Source organism: Cetorhinus maximus, chromosome 6 (genome assembly GCF_964194155.1).
Source record: "Cetorhinus maximus chromosome 6, sCetMax3.hap1.1, whole genome shotgun sequence".
Taxonomy (NCBI): Eukaryota; Metazoa; Chordata; class Chondrichthyes; order Lamniformes; family Cetorhinidae; genus Cetorhinus; species Cetorhinus maximus.
In genome coordinates this window covers 1,852,338-1,874,506 of record NC_135884.1, presented here as the reverse complement: position 1 = coordinate 1,874,506, position 22,169 = coordinate 1,852,338, and the positions used below count along the sequence as shown (strand labels likewise).

Below are 22,169 nucleotides of genomic sequence, written 5' to 3'. Positions count from 1 at the left end.
GAAAGGCAAGACTGAAGGAAGTGGGTAGTTACTGAGAAACTGAGAGCAATAGACTGCAAAGAGTTTTGATTGCAACAGTGAGAGCAGTGGAGAGTTTGGAAGGTACTCACCAAAATTCCTTAGGCAGCACCTTCCAAACCCACGACCGCTACCATCTAGAAGAATAAGGGCAGCAGATAGATGGGAACACCACCACCTGGAAGTTCCCCTCCAAACCACTCACCATCCTGACTTGGAAATATATCGCTGTTCCTTCACTGTTGCTGTGTCAAAATCCTGGAACTCCCTCCTTAACAGCACTGTGGGTGGACTGCAGCGGTTCAAGAAAGCAGCTCACCATCACCACCTCAAGGGCAATTAGGGATGGGCAATAAATGCTGGCCCCATCCAGTGACGCTCACATCCCGTAAATGAACTTTAAAAAATGCCCACAGATCCCTGAAGATAGCAGGACACGTAGATAAGGTGCTTAAGAAGGCAGGCAGGATCTTTTCCTTTATTGGCCGAGGCCTATAGGATAACAGCAGGGAGGTTATGCTACAACTGTATTAAACACTAGTTCGGCCACAGCTAGAGTACTTCATTCAAGTCTGGTCAGTGCATTGCAGAAACTATGTGATTGCACGAGAGACAGAACAGAAGAGACATATCAGGATGTTGCCAAAAATGGAGAATTTTAGTTCAGAGGAAAGATTATACAGGCTGAGGTTGTCTTCTTTTGAACAGAGGACCATGAGGGGAGATTTAATTAAAGTGTGCAAAGTTGAGGGGCCAAGATAAGAGTGGATAGGAAGGACCTATTTACCTTAGCAGAGAGGTCAGTAACCAGGGGGCAGAAATTTAAAGTAATTGGTGGAAGAATTAGAAGGAATTGAGAAATTCTCCCACGCAGCATATGGTGGGGTCTGGAATTCACTGCCTAAAAGGGTGGTAGAGGCAGAAACCCTCATTGTCACAGAATCTCTCAGTGCAGAAGAGGCCCTTCGGCCCATTGAGTCTGCACCGACACGTGACAGACACCTGACCTACCGACCTGATCCCATTTACCAGCATTTGGCCCATAACTTTGAATGTTATGACGGGCCAAGTGCTCATCCAGGTACTTTTTAAAGGATGTGAGGCAACCCGCCTCCACCACCCTCCCAGGCAGTGCATTCCAGACCATCACCACCCTCTGGGTAAAAAGGTTTTTCCTCACATCCCCCTAAACCTCCCGCCCCTCACCTTGAACTTATGTCCCCTTGTGACTGACCCTTCAACTAAGGGGAACAGCTGCTCCCTTTCCACCCTGTCCATGTCCCTCATGATCATGTACACTTCGATCAGGTCGCCCCTCAGTCTTCTCTGCTCCAGCGAAAACAACCCAAGTCTATCCAACCTCTCTTCATAACTTAAATGTTTCATCCCAGGCAACATCCTGGTGAATCTCCTCTGCACCCCCTCCAGTGCAATCACATCCTTCCTGTAATGCGGTGACCAGAACTGCACACAGTACTCCAGCTGTGGCCTCGCCAAGGTTCTATACAACTCCAACATGACCTCCCTACTTTTGTAATCTGTGCCTCGATTGATAAAGGCAAGTGTCCCATATGCCTTTTTCACCACCCCACTAACATGCCCCTCCACCTTCAGAGATCTATGGACACACACGCCAAGGTCCCTTTGTTCCTCAGAACTTCCTAGTGTCATGCCGTTCATTGAATACTTCCTTGTCAAATTACTCCTTCCAAAGTGTATCACTTCACATTTTTCAGGGTTAAATTCCATCTGCCACTTATCTGCCCATTTGACCATCCCGTCTATATCTTCCTGTAGCCCAAGACACACAACCTCACTGTTAACCACCTGGCCAATCTTTGTGTCATCCGCAAACTTACTAATCCTACCCCCACATAGTCATCTATGTCGTTTATATAAATGACAAATAATGGGGGACCCAGCACAGATTCCTGTGGCACGCCACTGGATACTGGATTCCAGTCACTAAAGCATCCTTCTGTCATCACCCTCTGTCTCCTACAACTAAGCCAATTTTGAATCCACCTTATCAAATTACCCTGTATCCCATGTGCATTTGCCTTCTTTATAAGTCTCCCATGTGGGACCTTGTCAAAGGCTTTGCTGAAATCCATATAACCTACATCAACTACACTACCCTCATCTACACACCTGGTCACCTCCTCAAAAAATTCAATCAAATTTGTTAGGCATGACCTCCCTCTGACAAAGCCATGCTGACTATCCCTGATCAAACCTTGCCTCTCCAAGTGGAGATAGATATTCTCCTTCAGAAATTTCTCCAATAGTTTCCCTACTCACTGGCCTGTAGTTTCCTGGCTTATCTCTACAACCCTTCTTAAATAGCGGAACCACATTAGGTGTTCTCCAGTCCTCTGGCACCTCCCCTGTGGCCAGAGAGGAATTAAAGATTTGGGTCAGAGCCCCTGCGATCTCCTCCCTTGCCTCCCTCAGCAGTTTGGGACACAAATCATCTGGACCTGGAGATTTGACAACTTTTAAGCCTGCCAACACCTCCAATACCTAAAACAAAACTTGTGGGTTACAGCATTTCAAATGTAAATCCAAGGCTACGGTCCAAGAGTTGGGAAGTGGCGGAAGACCTCTTATTCAACCAGCTGACAAAAATGGCCTCCATAAGTTTTCTAAGTTTCTGAAAGGTAGGGTACAGTAGCATGGAACATCTTGGGGATGTCCTCATCCAAAATTGAGAAGGTTTGTTCGGGAAGGCACTGAGCATATCGAGAGACTTCATTGTGAACATGCAGAGGTGAAGCCAAGGCATTGGAGAGAGTGCACAAACCTCCCAGCACCTCATCTATCTGGCACTTCAAGCACCACCTGCCCCACATGTGGCATACTCTGTAGATCACGCATTGGATTTATGAGCCATCTCAGAACCCATCAAACCAGAGTGGAAGCAAGTCATCCTTGATCCTGAGGGACTGACTATGAAGAAGCGTAGGGGAAGTCATAATACCAGGTTGCCAGCTCAAATCCCACCAATGCAAGTTAGGAATATAGTACATTCAGCTCCTTGAACCTGTTCTGCTATTCAGTGAGATTGTGGCTAATCTGTACCTGAGCTCCATTTATCCACGAACATACAAATTGGCCATTTGACCCCTCGAGCCTGCTCTGCCATTCAGCAGGATAACAGCTGATCTGATTGTGGCCTCAATGCCACTTTCCTGCCTAGCCCTCCAATATCCTGTGACTCCCTGGTTAGTAAAGAATCTATCTACCTTGGCCTTAAAAAAAAATTTTCAGTGGTCCTGCCTCTACCACTCTCTGGAGAAGAGAGTTCCACAGACTCAGGACTCCTGGAGAAAGATTTCTCCTCACCTCTGTCTTAAATGAGAGACCGCTTATTTTTAAACTATGTGGCCCCTAGTTTGAGTCCCCCTCATAAGGGGAAACATCCTTCCAGCATCCACTCTGTCAAGTCCCCTCAGGATCTTGCATGTTTCAATAATATCACCCCTCATTCTTCTAAACTCCAGTGGATACAGACCCAGCCTGTACAGCCTTTCATCATAAGATAACCCCTTCATACCAGGAAATCAGCCAAATGAACTTTTTCAGCACGACTTCCAATGCAATTATAGCCTTCCTTAAATAGGAAAATAAGACGTAGGAGCAGAAGTAGGCCATTCGGCCCATCGAGTCTTCTCTGCCATTCAATGAGATCATGTTGATCTGATAATCCTCAACTCCACTTTCCTGCCTTTTCCCCATAACCCTTGATTCCCTTATTGATTAAAAATCTGTCTATCTCAGTTTTGAATATACTTAATGACCCAGCTTCCACAATCTTCTGCAGTAAAGAATTCCATAGATTGACTACCCTCTGAGAAGAAATTCCTCCTCACCTCTGTTTTAAATGGGCGCCCCCTTATTCTGAGATTATGCCCTCTGGTCCTAGACTCTCCCACAAGGGGAAACAACCTCTCAGCATCTACCCTGTCGAGCCCCCTAAGAATCTTATATGTTTCAATAAGGTCGCCTCTCATTCTTCTAAACTCCAATGAGCACAGGCCCAACCTACCCAACCTCTCCTCATAAGAAAATCCCTGCATACCTGGGATCAACTTAGTGAACCTTCTCTGGACTGCCTCCAATGCCAGTATATCTTTACTTAGATAAGGGGACCAAAATTGTTCACAGTATTCTAGGTGTGGCCTTGTGTAGTTATAGCAAGACTTCCCTATTTTTGTACTCCATTCCCTTTGAAATAAAGGCCAATATTCCATTTGCCTACCCTATTACCTGTTGAACTTGTATATTAGCTTTTTGGGATTCATGCACAAGGACCCCCAAATCCCTCTGTGCTGCAGCCTTCTGCAGTCTTTCTCCATTTAAATAATATTCAGCTCCCCTACTCTTCCTGCCAAAGTGCATAACCTCACATTTTCTCACATTATATTCCATCTTATGTGCGGTACCTTATCGAATGCCTTTTGGAAATCCAAGTATATTATATCTACAGGTTCCCTTTTATCTATCCTGCTTGTTACCTCAAAGAATTCTCATAAATTTGTTAGGCATTATTTCCCCTTCATGAAGCCATGCTGACTCTGCTTGATTAGATTATGTATTTCTAAATGCTATTACATCCTTTATAATAGACTCTAACATTTTCCCAATGACAGATGTTAAGCCATCTGGCCCATGTTACCTGTTTTTTTTTGTCTCCTTCCCTTTTTGAATAAGGGTGTTACATTGGCAGTTTTCCAATCCTCTGGGACTTTTCCAAAATCTAAGGATTCTTGGAGGATTACTACCAGTGCATCCACTATTTCTGTAGCTACTTCCGTTAATATCCTCGGATGCAGGAGACCAGAACTGAACACAGTACTCCAGATATGGTCTCACCAATGCCCTGTACAACTGTAGCAAAACATCCCCACTTCTATATTCCATCCCCCTTGCAATAAACAGCAAATTCTACTTGCCTTCTTAATCATTTGCTGTACCTGCATAGTAACTTTTTGTGGTTCATGCACCAGAACCCCCCGGATCCCTCTACCTCAAGAGTTCTGTAATCTCTCTCTGTTTAAATAATATGCTGCTTTTTTATTCTTCCTGCCAAAGTGGACAAGTTCACACTTTCCCAAATTCTACTCCATCTGCCAAATTTTTGCCCACTCACTTAACCTATCTATGTGCCTTTGCAGATGACACATGTCCTCTTCACAACTTACTTTCCTACTTATCTTTGTGTCATCAGCAAATTTAGCAACTATACATTCAGTCCCTTTATCCAAGTCATTGATATGACTTGGATAAATATTTGCAGTCTGTTTGTAAATATTTGAGGATCTAGCACTGATCACTATGGCACTCCACTTGGTGCATCTTGCCAACCTGAAAATGACCCATTTATGCCTACTGTTTCCGGTTAGCTAACCAATCCTCTATCCATGTTAATGTTACTCCCTACACCATGAGTTCTTATTGTGTATCATAACCTTTGATGTGGTATCTTGTCAAAAGCCTTCTGGAAATCTAAGTAGACCACATCCAGAGGTTCCCCTTCATCACATTGCTTGTTATTTCCTCATTGAACATTAATAAATTAGTCAAACACAATTTCACTTTCACAAAACCTTTGCTTTATGTTCCTTGATACCTTTACCCAACGAAAATCTACTGATCTTGGTTTTGAAAATTTTCAGTTGTGGAAATGACTTCAGTAAAACCTGGCCATTCGTAGTCTAGCAATACAAAGAATGGCCATAAAAGCTGTAGGATTATTGTTCAGGGAAGGGGGCCTTAGCACATGCCCAGACTGGCTTATATTTGACTCCAACCATACCCTAAATGCCCTCAGAGCGGCTAGGGCTGGGCAATACTGTGTTGTTCACGTTACCCACATCCCAGAACAAATACATTGGAATTAACATTCTGATATTGTTAGCTTTCCAAAGCACTAGGAAAAGAGCCAGAGTGCTCCCTCTTTATAACAGAAGGTATGGTGGTGTAATGAGTAACTGCACCTATCATACAGGAGGAGGCTATTCAACCCATTGGTCTTATGCTGGCTCTTTACATATGAATATACGAATTAGGAGCCACTCGGGTCCTTGAGCCTGCTTCGCCATTCAATAAGATCATGACTGATCTGATTGTAACCTCAACTCCACGCTCCTGTCTACCACAATAACTTTACACCCCCTTGCTTATCAAGAATCTATCTGCCTTAAAAATATTCAAAGACTCTGCTTCCATCACCTTTTTGAGGAATAGAGTTCCAAAAACTCATGACCCTCAGGAAAAATTTCTCCTCACCTGCCTTAAATGGACAAACCCTTATTTTTAAACAGTGACCCCCTGGTTCTAGATTCTCCCACAAGAGGAAACATCCCTTTCGCATCCACCCTGTCAAGACCCTTCAGGATCTTAAATGTTTCAATCAATTCACCTCTTCCTCCTCTAAACTCCAGTGGATACAGCCTAACCTGTCCAACCTTTCCTCATAAGACAACCCGCCCATTCCTGGTACTAGTCTAGTAAACCTTCTCTGAACTGCTTCTAGTGCATTTATATCCTTCCTTAAATAAAGAAGCCAATACTGCACACAGTACTCCAGATGTGGTCTCACTGGTGCTCCGTATAACTGAAGCATAACTTCCCTACTTTTGTAATCATTTAATCTTTTGTGATTCATGCACTAGGGCACCCAAACCCCTCAAACCTGAGCTCTGCAATCTCTCAACATTTAGATAATATACCTATTTTTTATTCTTCCTGCCAAAATGGACAGTTTCACATTTTCCCACGTTATACTCCATTTGCCAGATTTTTGCCCACTCGCTTAACAAATCTTGCCCACTGTTTGAAAGAACTATCTAATTAGTCCCATCCCTGGCTCTTTTCCCAGAGCCCTGCAACTTTTTTCCCTTTTCAAATATGTATTCAATTCCCTTTTGAAAGTTCCTATTGACTCTGCTTCATTTCAAGCACTGCATTCCAGATCATAATTTGCTGTATGAAAATATTACTCCTCCTCTTGCCTCTGATTCTTTTCCCAGTTACTTTAAATCTGTTCCCTCTAATTACTGACCTTCCTGCTATTGGAAACAGCTTCTCCCTATCTACTATGTGAAGGCCCTCGCAACTAAGTACAGTCTGCTTCTGCCCATTAGAACATTTTCTTGGGTTACTGTTTAATAGTTGACCCCACAATAGTGACAGTTTCCAATAATAACAGGAAATACTGGAAATAATCAGCAGGTCAGGCAACATCTGTGGAGAAAGAAAAAATTAACATTTCAGCCTGATCACCTTTCAGATGAAAGGCCTCCATCTGGAAATGTTAACTCTGTTTCTCTCTCCAAGGTTGCTGCCAGACCTGTGTATTTCCAGCATTTTCTGATTTCATTTCAGATTTCCAGCATCTGCAGTATTTTGTATTTCGATTAATAATTTCCACTATGCTTAACAGCCGTTAGTTCTGGACTGTGAGTTGGGCAATGGAACCTGAGATGGACAAGACATTTGTCTCCCAACAATGCTCACCAGCCAGAAACTGTTCAGATTTCATATTCGGTGCTTTCATTGTTAAACCTCAGTTTCGAAACAGTGAAACTGCCTCGGGTTTTTCAAAGCTCTGTCTTTTCTAATCCATGTGCAGGTGGGGAAATACATGCTTCTTGCTGACTAGTTTGCTGAAGGCTCTTTAAAATTATTCTGTGATAATGCCTGCGACAGTCTCCTTTGTGTGTTTGCCTTTTTAAAAAAAAAATATTATCTAAAAATAATTTTGTATTGATTTCTCTTGGGGATATCCATGTTCATGCTTTGGTAAGATTAAGTGCTCAAGGGTGACCTTTCTTTGCATAACCTCACCCTGTCTCCTGCTGTTCCTTACTTTTAGTTGATCTGTTTCATTAGTATCCCTGCAAACACTGCTCCAGCTCTGTGTGCACAGCTCTGCCAGCATCCAGAGTACGTAGGGAGTGCGGGATGAGGCTGGTTATATATAGAATCAAGACAAAACTGAAATGAAAACAAAAAATGCTACAATAAACTGGTCAGTCTGTGTCTAAAGGGATAAAGAGAGAAGTTGAGCTTCTTCAGACTTCTAAAGAAACCACCCAAGAAGTTAACCTACCTCCACCTTCCTTTCTCACTCCAGCATTGGCTGGATGCCCAATAATGTGATCCAACTCTCTCCCTGTAAACTGTTAGCTTGATTCCCAAGTAAACCTTCCTCATTCCCTGTGTTCTGATGTAATTAAACATAGAATGCTGGAAAAGCTCAGCAGGTCTGGCAGTATCTGTGGAGAGAGAAACAGAGTTAACGCTTCGAGTCCGTATGACTCTTCTTCAGAGCTGATGTATCCTGTGCCAGTCTCCTGCCCAGGTCATTTGCAGTGTGGCACCCGAGTGATTGTGTTTTCAAATCACACTGCTGTCTCTATTTAGTAGGGTTTAATGGACCTCGGTACAGAGCCTCACTGGGGAAAAGTAGCCTAAAGCTGTGAGAGGATTTTATCCTGCATAATCTTGGAGGATTTGTAATGTTTCAGGAAACTCTTGGGGACTGAAATTGCAGTGCTCCAAGATGGTCCAGGTTCATTTATCAGATGATAAATTTCTTAGTGAAATTGTAATTGTGTTTAAAATATACATTGTGATTTTACTACAACAGTATCACTGCAACCTCCTCCATTGTCAGTCAGGTAGTGCTGGCTCCATATTTGGATATCTATTATTTTTCCTTCTGTTCTCTCCCAATCCCATCCCAGTGCTGACTGCATGCTGCTTCTCCCCCGCAACCCCACTCTTTGAAACAGGGCCATATGGGCATTAGCTCCATTCTGGCACCTGGCACAAGTCACTGTATCTCCCTCGACAGAGAGGGTGTTGGTCATTCAACAAAAAGAGGCATCTTATTCAAGCCCCTTGCTGTTCTCTCCTGACAGTGAAACACCCACACTTCCCAATAGAGTACTTGGTGCTGATCAGGAGCAGGATTACCATTTCCCCTCTCTCTCTCTCTCTCCCCCGCCCCCCCCCTCCCCCCAAAAAAATCACCATTTTCAGCCCAGGGAAGATGTGCCTGCCTGGTATGCACATACTGGTTTGTCATGTGATGTATAATATGGCAAAATCAGCTGCTGACTAAAACTGAATTATATTACATCTGACCATTGATGCCCCTCAATTTACCTCAGATTAGCAGGTGAATGGAAAATATTTCAATGACGTGCGAAGGCTTTAAACATGTGTTTATATAGTATTTTTATATAGTATATAGTTCATGTTGACTTAATCCCAGTGATAATTGAATATATTTTATCCTGTTATGTTTACACAGCTCTGATTTTCTCTGTTTTGATGCAATGTCTCCTGTGGTAACTTCAGACAAGCTAACTTGAGAGTCGTGCTGCTTTTTGAACTCCTCTGATTTGGTGTGAGTTGTGGTGGGAGAGGCTAAACACAGCCAGTTAAAAGTAAACTTGCAGCATCAGCCCATGGTGCTTAATCCGCTTTGTTCATTAGAAAGAGCCCGTTCTCAAGTATGCTTGTCCCAACTTTAGTCCTAGCATTTGATCTTGGTTCATCAGTTGCAACTTGGAATGTGCAAAATGTTCTGGGTTAACAGTTTACACTCAGCAGCCTGTTGGAAATTGTCCCACTCATTTCAGGAAACCAGTTTTCTTTCCCAATTTCACCCAGTCTCCGCCGGCACTAGCTCACTCTTGATACTTGTGTTGCTCACTCTTGATACTTGTGTTTCCACTGTGACTGCAGAAGGCATCCAACGAGAGACCAGCCCTGTGTCTGACAATGTAACACTCACTCTGATACTGGGATGGTGGCTAGGAGTAGGGATGCTCGATTGATTTTTAACCTGCATAACCGTGATTGCTCGTTAGAGAAATGCAGTGCATGTGGGTGTTTAAGCATGGTTTTTGAGCTGTCTGATGGCAAATACTGCCAGCTGCCTCCCTCTGGGCCAGAGCTGCATTCTAAGCACAGATTAGAGATGAAAGCTGGAGCCTTCTGTACTGAATGATTACATTTGTTACCTCATCTCAAGTGGAGAAGGAAACATTACCTTGAATTCCAAAACTGGTTATTCCCCTTCATTTGGCTCAAATGTTACACACATCCATCCCCACACATCCACCTCACACACACACACCCCATCCTGCATACGTGTGTGCACCAACCCCGCACACGTGCGCGCACACACCCCTTGGCTGTACATATTTCCCACACTTCACCAACATGAAAACACGGTTTTCCAATTTTTCCTAAAGCATAAATATTCAACCTATTGCTTTGTTGTTGCTCCACTGTTATTTCCCCAGAGCCTCTTGCACATCTCTCTTGCTTACTGGACCAAAAGGCAGTTTTGTGTTTTATCGGGAGCTTGAGTTAGAGAAGGCCTGTATTACACTGTTCTTTTGCGAGAGGCTGACGGAGTTTCCACAAACCGCAGGCTTCTCTAATATGGCAGGAGTTGGAGGCGGAAGAGGCACCACGCACACAAGGCAGGCATAATCAGGGACTTAGGCCACTACAGTCTCGGATCAACGAGGATTTCTCAGGAACTCAGCTCACAGACTACCCAGACCAAGATTGCATCCGATACTTTGTTCTCAGCACTTTAGCTGCAATACTAGCTCTCTTTGTAAATGTCCTGTACCCACTGATCATTTAGGGCATGCAGATCACAGCAGTGGAGGACGATGCTGCTTGTTCACATAGCTGCCCAGCAGCTAATTCACAACACTAGTCCTTCATTACTTGTCAACGTGTGTGTTTTCCCCTTTTGATGTAGCTATTTCTTTGTTTTAATCATATATATGACAGACTCGCCCTGTAAGTGCCTGGGGCTTTTTTGTGTACTCCATATTCCACAGCTTAGTGCTGTCTTATTGATCAACAAATTAAATTTTTAAAACGAAAGTTTAAAGTGAAAAATTGCAGACATTGCACGTTCCATCCATGAGCTTTTTCATAGGGGAAGGTTAGAGGTAGCAATAACCTTTTTTTTACTGCTCATTAAATCTACTTCCATCTTTACAAATGAAAAATAAAAGTTGAATATTGGTAGTCTTAGTCCTCAGACTGTTGTTTGATCTTAGTGCCTCTTTAATTATGAATGATTTATTTATTAAGAATTTTCAGTTAACCCCAAAAATAAGCACTTAAAAGTTTTTTTTGAAACATGCTAACCTTGGTCACCGAGCTGGTTTGTTTCTGCTATGGAGAGACCAGGGCACGAGCACACTCGCAATCTGGATCTCAGCCATGCAGCTGAAGCCACCAACATGGTTTAGTTTCCCAAAGGAAGGGAGGAGTAGCACAGTAGTAGCTAACTCAGGTTGTCTTTGAGCCAAACCCGCAACGATTCAGGGAGCAGCGTTGCTGTCTCTCTTCCTCGCTCTCTTTCTCTCAAGACCAGGGAAATGTGCAGGGTACAGGAAGAAACGTAATTTTAAAATGAAGGGACCGAAAATTGAAAAATGTCAAGAGCGTGAGAACGCATTAATTATGTGTACGATGTTTTTGCAGAACAAGCCAGCATAACCCATGTAATCCGCTGTTATCTTTCACGGACTGAAATGTGTTAACTGTATCTTCGCAGGATGTCGCAAAACTAACAGCTGGTTAGGATTATAAATCCTTTGTCCATTCATACTCTGTTGTTTTAAAAAAATTTTCTAACATTGTATCTGAAATGTTGCTGTGGGAAAACTGCTAACTCTTATGGGTATTTTGTCACTGATGTAGAGGTGGAAGTTATGAAGGGCCCTCCCCCGCAGACTGTACATTTTTTAAAAATTGAAAACATTGTAATGTTAATATGTTTAAAATATGTAAAGCTGGAGAGTTTAAACCTAATTTGCAATTTTGAGTACTTGAAGGTTCATTTTATCTCACTGACACTTGAATATATCAGCTTGAGATTTAAATATGATTCGCAAAATTTTACTGGTGCAGTTTAAAAAGAAAAATATAATAAATTTTTATTGTACTTTTTCAGCGGATTTTGACTTGCACGGCACTTTTGTACCTTTTTTTTTTGGTCCTAAATCTTGGGATTGATATATTTGCAGGCTTCTAGTCAGGCAGCAAGGGGAGCAGATATGGACCCCGAAGAAGCTCCCCAGCTGAGTCCAGACTCGGTGTCTGACTTGTTCACACGTCCTGCGGACCACTGCGCTCCAGCCTATGGAAACGTGGAAGAAGTAGACTGATGATTGGTCATGGGGACTGTGTATAAACTGCATGTCACAGCAAGAGGCCTGGCACTTTGGACAAAAAATATATATGTACAACCCCTCAATTCATAAAACTAATTTATTCCCCCCACCCACTCGCCCACACCACACCTTCCTCCCCTCTTCTCTCTGTTGGGTCCTTGCATTGTAGCCGCTAGGAATGAGATGGCTGGGAACGATTTGTCTTGGTGTTTTTGTATCATTGATACCATTCTGGGAGTGAAGATGCTGCTGAAATGGGCTTTTGAAGGTGATGTGAACAAATGTATTTGATTCATGATTCTGTTGCCATTGTGCATATTATGGATCGTCAAGCACCTGGATGTACTCATGGTTGTGGCAATAACATCTGGGCCACCTGTTTGCAATTGTTGTACCTCCTTATTTTTTAAAATAGATCTCTCTTCAAATCTGCTTTATATATAAAAACAAATGTCCTTGGATTTGTGTAACATTTCCTGAATCTTTTCAAAAAAAAATACAAATGGAAATTGTTTTTAATGTCAATTTGCAAATTAAGGTGGTGGTAAGTAATAGGGGACAGGAGCTTTGCCAGAAGTTCTGTGGTGCTCATCAGTGTCTGCCTCGAGCACTGGATTCACTGGCTGAAATAGTAAGCTTGAATAGAAAAATGGGCTCTGAGGAGCTATATTTCTGAGGTGGAGGATGTTGCAGATGAGAGGATGTATTGATTAAACTACTTGCTGGATGAGGATAGAGTGGAGTGGGTTTTTTTTTTTGGCCTCTGCTACGGTAGCTGGTGTGTTCTGTTTTGCATGAAAGTTAATTTATTTCCCTACAATGTTTGGAAAATTTAATGTTACACTGGTTCCTGGCCCAACAATTTGTTTGTTATTGGGAATCCCTTGTGCCTGTGGCACTGGGCCTGAGTGTGTGTTCCCTTCATTACGTTTGTGCTCTTGTCAAGTCTATAACTGAAAAAAAGAAATGACTTGTGGTCCTTGCAATAGACTGGGCCCCATTTCTCTGCACACCTTCATGCTAACTTCTGCATGTTTTAGCAAATTTTAAATTGGATCATATAGGAATTTCTTGCAGTGCAGTTACCCAATGCAATTAGCATGCATGTCTTGTTACTAACATTTTAATGATTCTGGTGCCTGGAGATTCATTTCATCCAACTGGTTGAGATTTGAAGGTGGAGAATGTACCTGACTGAAAGCTGCCAGAGCAAAATTTACAAATGTTTTATGTAATCTTATTCTCAGCTGAAGACCAAGATCAGAAGATTGGGTATGAAGTGGAGCTTTTACAACCAACAAAGACATCACGATTAGCTTCAATAGCTGTTTGGTTCCTACATAATCACTTGTCAGTTTGTATCCTCATCCCATTTCATTGCATTCAAGATTGGACTTGAGAAGCAGGAATGCAAAATTTCCTGCCCTGTCCCAGTTCCCTGTTCAACTGTTGGTGTCTCTGCTCTCCGTTGCTTCATGCAAAGCCCATTAAACCTGCACATTCCCCAAACCAATCAACAATGCCTCTCTTAATTGAGGGATGTTGCCCATGCACATAATTCGGTCCACCTCATTATATATAGATTAGTAATGAAAATTAAACTTGGCCAATGAGATATGCCCTGGCCGGATGAGACACTGAACCATTTGACCTCATCGTTGGATGGTTCGGGTCGGAGAGTTGAGGTTTCTGTTTTATTTTGAATAAACTTGTCCACAAGTTTAATTATTTTGCTGTGATTTGTTTCCTAGTAATCCAATGTTGAAGTAGTTACCAGAATTACTAGAGGAGGGAGCAGTTGGAAAACCCTGAGACCTCTCAAATCTACCACAAGGTAGAATCTGACACAAGAGCAAAATATTGCAGATGACTTTTCATAACTGGTAAAAGTTTAAGTTTACCTGACACCCCATAATGCTCACATTTTCTAAAGTACATTATATGCTCATGTGAGACCTATGATTAATTATTGCATTCAGGTAATGTTACTGATCCAGGAACTGTACCCCCAGTGAGAACAGCCATAGCATCAGAAGATTACCCAGGTTTTACTTTTGACCTCCTTGCACTAACTGACAACCTCCTATTATAAGTATGATCAAGTACAGGACAGAACCCAAACTCCAAACACAGCAAATCACAGCTACAGAACTGAGTTTTAACCATGTAGAAGGTGAGCCAGGCATGCACGTTGACTGTCCAGATCAAGTGTGTACGATATGTGCTGCTTTTGTGTACTGGATCCAAAGGTGTAGGAGTTGAAACTTGTTCAAGAAAACTGGCAGGTGCTGTGGTACCTGGTCGGTATCCCAGCGCACCTGACTAGAGTACAAATTCAATTAGGATTTCGGTTTTGTTTGATTCCCACTACAGTCAAATTTATCTAGTGTATTGCTGAGCAGGAATGGCCAATTTGATGTCTCCACTATTGGTGCAATTAGTTGTCTTGAGGTGCCATGAAATAAGGGAGTTCCAGTTGGCCTGAGGGTGGTGCCCTGAACCAAGGAGCGGAAAGCAGGGTGACTCCTGCTAGAATGCCTGCCTGAATAGGATAGATTTGAATTGGTTTAGATCCGCTGGTAAACTTTAGTATTGTGCCAAACAGCAAGGGGTGCCAAACCTCATTCACAGATTGATGTATCAAGGAGCAGAGAAAATACTCCATCCCTTCATTCCTGCACTCCTTTCCCCCTTCTCTCCCCCTCCTTCCAACCCTCCCGTCCCATTATAAAATACTCCACACAAATTCAGCGCTAGTCACATCTCACTGTAGCTAAGGTATTTGGAGCAATTTTTATCTATAAGAATGATGATCAGTGCCAGGACAAACTGTTGCATGCTGCAGTTCCAAATGGGTTCTATTTCTTTCGTTGATCATTGTCAGAAAGCATTCCCAGTAGCAGATCAGCTAAAATATTAGTAAGTGTTAACCTGTAGCCAGAAACAGTGTCTTGGGCAGTGTCTTGCACTCAAGCCAATAACTTTGTTAGATAATAACATAATCATCCTCACCAACACAAATGCTAGTGACTTTTGCTGGAGTAGTAGATCATGATGAGACCAATTTTCAAATGTTGATGTGATCAGCACCTCATTCTCTTTCATCATTCCCCCAATGGTGGAAATTTGCCTTTGATGGGTTTCAGTTTGACAAGTTCACACTAAGGCGTGGTTTGAACTTTTTGCATATTTGTCACAGTCTTGTATTGGTGTTCCAAAACATCTTTCAGTCGCTAGGCGTACGGCTTCATCTTATCCTCGACGGAAGGGAGAGACCTGATACCTCATCGCTCATTTGGAAGGTACACAGTTCACATCTCCTTAAAGCATGTGTGTATGTTAATTGCTGAATCACGGGCTGGTTCTACATTTTCCTTTCTCTTTTCTGATATAATTTGGACCAAAGACCCTTATCCTTGCTTCATTGAGTTGCTTTCCTATTGAATTATTGAAATATGTTTGCCATAATATTCTGCATATCAAACTCCAGTGGGTTTGGCTTCTCGGGTCTGGGCTCAGTTGCATTCTGTTTGGTGAGTGGATCCGTTTAAGTCAATTTGCTTTGACTTCTCCCAGTGGCTTGGTGAGTTTATCCATTGGTTAGCGGAACCGTATAAACTAGTACAGATGCCATGTCAATGCTGGCCTAAGCTGGGTGCCAAAATTGAATTTCACCCTCCCAGCCAACTCTATTCTCAGGATGTGGGCATTGCTGGTAAGGCTGACAATTGTTGCCCATTCCCCTAGATGTCCTTGAGAAGGTGGTGCTGAACCGTGTTCTTGAACCACAGCTGTCTGTGTGTGTAGGTGCTCCCACAGTGCTGTCAGGTCAGGATTTCCAGAAATTTAACCCTGCCTCAGTTTCCCCTGAGCTAGGGAGGGGATTATTAATATCTTTTATACTCTTGTACGCACATGGCCACCTGGTGAAGATATAATGGGGCTCGGTTGTGATTGTGTCTCTCCCAACCTTGCTAATCACCTCATTAATCATTGGAAACTTCCTGAATAATCAACCAGATTGTCAGTGCCTTTGGGAAGAAAGCAAGGCAGGCTGGGGCAATGGTGTGGATTTAAGTCGGTAGAGTTAAAATATTCCCAACATAGGCTCTTCTATGGAAACCCACTTTTATGGCTGTGTTTGGAATAAGAGAGAGTGAATGAGTGAAATGCTTCTTCTTTTCCATTTTGGAAAAAATGCAAGTTTACTTAATTGTGTTTAAAAATGCTGTAATTCATAGTTACAGGGCATAACCTGAAGTCATTAGAGAATCCTGTTCTCTGAAGACAGGCGATGGAACCTGGGAATGGTTTATAGCTAAGGACTAGGCGGGACTGAGACTTTTCCTAAAGTGCACTTTGGCTATTAAAAAAATGTTTCTATTCGAGTTATTTGATTAGGAAGATTGGTAACTTTTTATGTGGGCTTTTTGATAATAAGGTATATGTTTTAGGGAGAGTGTCCCGTACTTTTTCTCTCTCTCCTCCCCCACCGGACTCACATCATCTCTTTCCCCACTCCTCTGCTTGTTCTTTTTTTTAATCTCACTCAGTTCTCTTTCAATCTCTTGCTTAGTCTGCCTCTCTTCCCCTTTCTCCTGGTTTCAATCTTCCAAGTACCTCATTCATGCTTGCTTTCTAATCCCTCCCCCACTCCTCTCAATCCAGCCCCAACTTTGTTGTGATATTTCCTTTTCCCTATCACTGTCTCTCAAAACAAATTTGTTGTGAAAGTGAAATGTTTGCATTTGTTTGTTAATTTCACCTTAATTAAAAGCAAAACAGTTTTGGTTTTGTCTCTGCAGTATTGAATTGGTTTTATTCCATGCTTTGCAGGAATTTTCTTTATCTTAACCATATCTGGAGGTGGGAGGGGCCATAGGAACAGGAGTCGGCCATCTGACCCGTCGAGCCTGCTCTGCCGTTCAATTAGATCATGGCTGATCATTTAACTCTGCCACTTTCCCGCACTAGCTCCATATCCCTGATGTCATTAGTCTCCGGAGACCTATCGATTTCTGTCTTGAACATGCTCAACGATTGAGCTTCCACGGCCCTCTGGGGTAGAGAATTCCAAAGATTCACCACCCTCTCAGTGAAGAAATTCCCTCTCAACTCAGTCTTAAATGGCCAACCCCTTATCCTGAGATTGTCCCCTGGTTTTAGACTCACCAGCCAGGGAAAGCATCTTATCTTGTCACACCTTTGAAGAATTTTGTAAGTTTCAATTAGGTCACCCCTCATTCTTCGAAACTCTAGGGAATACGGACCCAATCTCCTTGATCTCTCCTCAGAGACAATCCTGCCACCCCAGGGATTAATCTGGTAAACTTCCATTGGATTCCCTCTATGGCAATTATATTCTTCCTTAGACAAGGAGACCAAAACTGTGCACGATACTCCAGTTGTGGTCTCACTGAGGCTCTAAATAACTGCAGCAAGACATCTTTACCCCTGTACTCAAATCCCCTTGTGATGAAGGTCAACATACCATTTGCCTTCCTAATTGCTTGCTGCACCTTTCAGTGACTCATGAACAAGGACACCCAGGGCCCTTTGGACATCTGAACTACTTAACCTCTCACAATTTAAGAAATATTCTGCCTTTGTTATTCACTTTGGTAGAAAAAGCTTCACACTTATTCACATGATATTCCATCTGCCATGCACTAGCCCATTCACTTAGCCTGTCCAAGTGCTCTTGAAGCCTCCTCACAACTTACATTCCCATCCAGTTCGGTGTCATCAGCAAATTTGGAAATATTACAAATGGTACTCACATTCGAATCATTTACATAGATTGTGAACAGCTGTGGACCAAATACTGATCTTTGTGGTACCCACTAGTAACAGCCTGCCACCCTGAGAATGATCCATTTATTCCTACTCTGCTTTCTGTCTGTTAAACGATTCTCAATCCATACTTGTATATTTTCCCCAATCCCATGAGCTCCTATTTTATTTACTAACCTCCTTTTGCGGGGTCTTATCAAAAGCCTTCTGAAAATCCAAATACACCACATCCACTGGTTCTCCTTCATCGATGCTACAAGTAACATCCTCAAAAGAAACTCCAAGTTTGTCAAATGTGATTTTTCTTTCATAAATCCGTGTTGACTGCCCAATTTTACCATTCTTTTCTAAATGTCCAGTTATTACATCCTTTATAATAGATTCTAACATTTTCCCTATTATTGGCGTTAGACTAACAGGTCTATAGTTCTCCATCCTCTCTCTTCCTCCCTCCTTAAATAGTGGGGTTACGTTTGCTACTTTTCAGTCTGTAGAAACCTTTCCAGAGTCTATAGAATTTTGAAAGATAACCACCAATGCATCCACTACCTCTATAGCCACCTCCTTCAACAATCTGGGGTGAAGCTCACCTGGTCCAGGGGATTTATCAACCTTCAACCCAGTTAATTTTTCAAGTACTACCTTTTTACCAATACTAATTCCTTTTAGTTCCTCAGTTTTATAAGTCCCTTGTTCGCCTGGTATTTCTGGGAGATTTTCTGTATCGTCTGTGAAGACAGACGCAAAGTAGCTGTTCAGTTTCTACGCCACTTCCCTGTTCTCTGCTATAAATCCTCCTGTGCCCACCTGTGATGGGCCGACATTTGCCTTGCTAATCTTTTCCTTTTCACATACCTCAAGAAGCTTTTACAGTCCACCTTTATGTTCCTTGCTAGTTTGCATTCATATTCTCTTTTCCCTTTCTTAATCAGTTTCTTGGTCCCCCTGTGCTGAGTTCTAAATTGCTCCCAATCCTCAGGCTTACCACTTTCCCTGGCTTCCTTTTATAAGCCACTTCCTTTGCTGTGCTGCGTGGGGCCCCTGTGTTGCATTCCTCATGATGCTGTTTGACCACCCATTTTCTTAGGTTATTGATGGCACCGCTTCTGCCAGGAGCTCTGTGTAAACCACAATCTGCCCATAAAGCAGAGCAGCCAAGGCTCCAGGGTTAAGTGGGCAGCTTGGTTTTTGTTTGCTGGGATTTTAGTGCAATGGTTGCCTTGTTTTAGGTGTAATCGTGGCAGTGACAAAATGAAAATCAGCCCTAACCATTCTAATGCCTCTGCAGTTTTCTTTAACTGCCCTGTAAATGCGAAATGCTGATTTTTGCTTGATATTAGATTTAATCTAAAACGCTGAATTTCAATAATTTCCATTTCTTATTACAGAAGTATACTTGGATTTGCTCCTTTCCCAACTCCTGTTTCAATATTTCCCACTGTTCATCTATGGATCTGTTTCTTTGCCTATTTTTTCTTCCATTTAATCAAGTTTTTATCTTGCTTCATTCCACTTTTTCTGCCCCTCACCCTTTCTCCTTAGCCTTGCAAATTTTCCTTCCCAAGTATTTATCCAATTGCTTTTTGAAAGCTACTACTGAATCTGCCCTGGCCAATATTTATCTGTTAATTAACATCACAAAAACAGAAGAATGTGCAGGTTATGGGAAGAAGGCACGAAAACGACACGAGGTGAATTCCTCCTTCAGAGAGCCAGCACAGACACAATGGGCCGAATGGCTTCCTGTGCTGTAACAATTCTGTGATTACGAGATTGGTAATTAACATAAGAACATATGAGATAGGAGCAGGAGTGGGGCATTGGGCCCCTCGAGCCTGCTCTGCCATTCAGTAAGATCATAGCTGATCTGTTTGTTTCGAATTCCACATCCTATCTACACCCAATAACCTTTGATTCCCTTGCCTGACAAAAATTTATCAACCTCTGCCATAAAATAGTCAATGACCCTGCCTGCACCACCTTCTGAGGCAGAAGGTTCCAAAGTTGCACAACCCTCAGAAAAAAATTCTCATCTCTGTCCTATAAGGGCGACCCCTAATTTTAAAACTGTCCCCTAGTTCTGGACTCACCCTCAAGAGGGAACATCCTTTCGGCGTCCACCTTGTCCAGACCATTCATATTGCTATTTGTGGGATCTTGCTGTGTGCAATTGGCTACTGTGTTTCCTACAGTATAACAGTGTTACACTTCAAACAAATGTGCTTTATTGACAGTAAAATGTATAGACACATCTGGTCATGAAAGATGCTATAGAAATGCAAGTTTTTGCTTTCACCGCCCTTTCAGGCTGTGCATTCCAAACCCTCTATCAAAACTTCCATTAAATTTTCTGCTCTCAAATGAACAAAGACTAGTATCTTAAACGTAAATAAGGGCAACTATGTGGGGATGAAAGCTGAGCTAGCTGAAGTGAACTGGGAAACTAGGCTAGAGGATAGATCAATAGAGAAGCAGTGGCAGACATTTAAGGGGATATTTTAGAGTATTCAGAATAAGCACATTCCTACTATAAAGAAAAATTCTAAGGGGAGAACCCACCATCCGTGGTTAACTGAAGATGTTAAGGAAAGCATCAAACTTAAGGAAAAAGCATACAACTCTGCAAAGATGAGTGGCAGGACAGATGATTGGACAAAATATAAAAAACAGCAGAGAATGACTCAAAGGTTAATCAGGAGAAAGAAATAGAGTATGAGAGGAAGCTGGCTAGAAATGTAAAAATGGATAGCAAGTGTTTCTACAGGTATTTATAAAGGAAAAGAGTAAGTGAAGTGAGTGTTGGTCCTCTAGAGTGACAGTGGGAAGTTAATAGTAGATAATAAGGAAATAGTGGAAGAAATGAACAAATATTTTGCTTCTGTGCTCACTATAGAGGATACAAAAACATTCCAGTAATAGCTGCAAATGAGGCGAATGGGAGAAAGGAACTTGATGAAATTGAAATCGCTAGGGAAACAGTACTGAGCAAATTAATGGGGCTGCGGGCTGGCAAATCTCTGGGTCCCGACGGACTACATCCTAGGGCCTTAAAAGAGCTGGCTAATGAGGTAGTCAATGTGCTGGTGTTAATTTTCCAAAATTCGTTAGATTCTGGAGAGGTTCCATTGGATTGGAAAATAGCAAATGTAAGCCCTCTATTCAAGAAGGAAGGGAGGCAGAAAACAGGAAACTACAGGCCAGTTAGCTTGACGGCTGTCGTGGGGAAGTTATTAGAATCAATTATTAAGGAGGTTATAGCTGGGCACTTAGAAGAGCTCAGGAACTAGGGAAGAATCAGCATGGTTTTGTGAAAGGAAAATCATGTTTAACCAATTTATTGGAGATTTTTAAAGGAGCAGCATGCGCAGTGGATAAAAGGGAGCCAGTAGACGTACTGTACTTGGATTTCCAGAAGGCATTTGATAAGGTGCCACATCAAAGGTTATTACGGAAAATAAAAGTGCATGGTGTAGGGGGTAACATATTAGCATGGATAGAGGATTAGCTGGCTGGCAGAAAGCAGAGAGTATGCATAAATGGGTCTTTTTCTGATTGGCAGGATGTGATGAGTGGAGTCCCACAGGGGTCTGTACTGGGGCCTCAACTTTTTACGATTTACATCAATGACTTAGATGAGGGGAGTGAAGACAAGGTAGCTAAATTTGCACATGACACAAAGATAGATAGGAAGGTATGTTGTGAAGAAGACCAGGAGTTTGCACACGGATATGGATAGGTTGAGCAATTGGGCAAAGATCTGGCAAATGTAGTTTAATGTGGGAAAATGTGAAGTTCACTTTGGTAGGAAAAACAAAAAGGCAGAGTATTACTTAAATGGAGAACGACTGCATAATTCTGAGGTGCAGAGGGATCTGGGTGTTCTAATACATGAGTCACAAAGTTAGTATGCAGGTACAGCAAGTAATTAAGAAGGCTAATGGAATGCTATCCTTTATTACGAGAGGGATTGAACATAAAAGTAAGGATGTTATGCTTCAGTTATACAGGGCATTGGTGAGACTGCACCTCGAATACTGTGTGCGGTTTTGTCTCCTTATTTAAGGAAGGATGTAAATGCATTGGAGTCAGTTCAAAGGATGTTTGCTAGATTGATACCTGGAATGAGTGAGT

At 42.3% G+C, this 22,169-nt stretch overlaps 1 protein-coding gene across 8 annotated transcripts in view; it reads left to right on the top strand.

Moving 5' to 3' along the window:
• Positions 1 to 13,970, top strand: part of usp19 (ubiquitin specific peptidase 19) — a 148,465-nt gene extending 134,495 nt beyond the window's left edge. For 5 of the 8 annotated variants that reach the window (XM_078543082.1, XM_078543076.1, XM_078543077.1 and 2 more), the window contains one exon: positions 10,475 to 12,029. In XM_078543082.1, coding sequence (XP_078399208.1) covers positions 10,475 to 10,696 — 222 coding nt within the window. In that variant the 3' untranslated portion in view covers positions 10,697 to 12,029. Of the gene's footprint in view, positions 1 to 9,343; positions 9,471 to 10,474; positions 12,030 to 12,098; positions 12,707 to 13,492 lie in introns of those variants that run through there. The other 3 variants (XM_078543079.1, XM_078543078.1, XM_078543081.1) reach the window with 3 other exon arrangements.
• Positions 13,971 to 22,169: the final 8,199 nt, after the last annotated feature.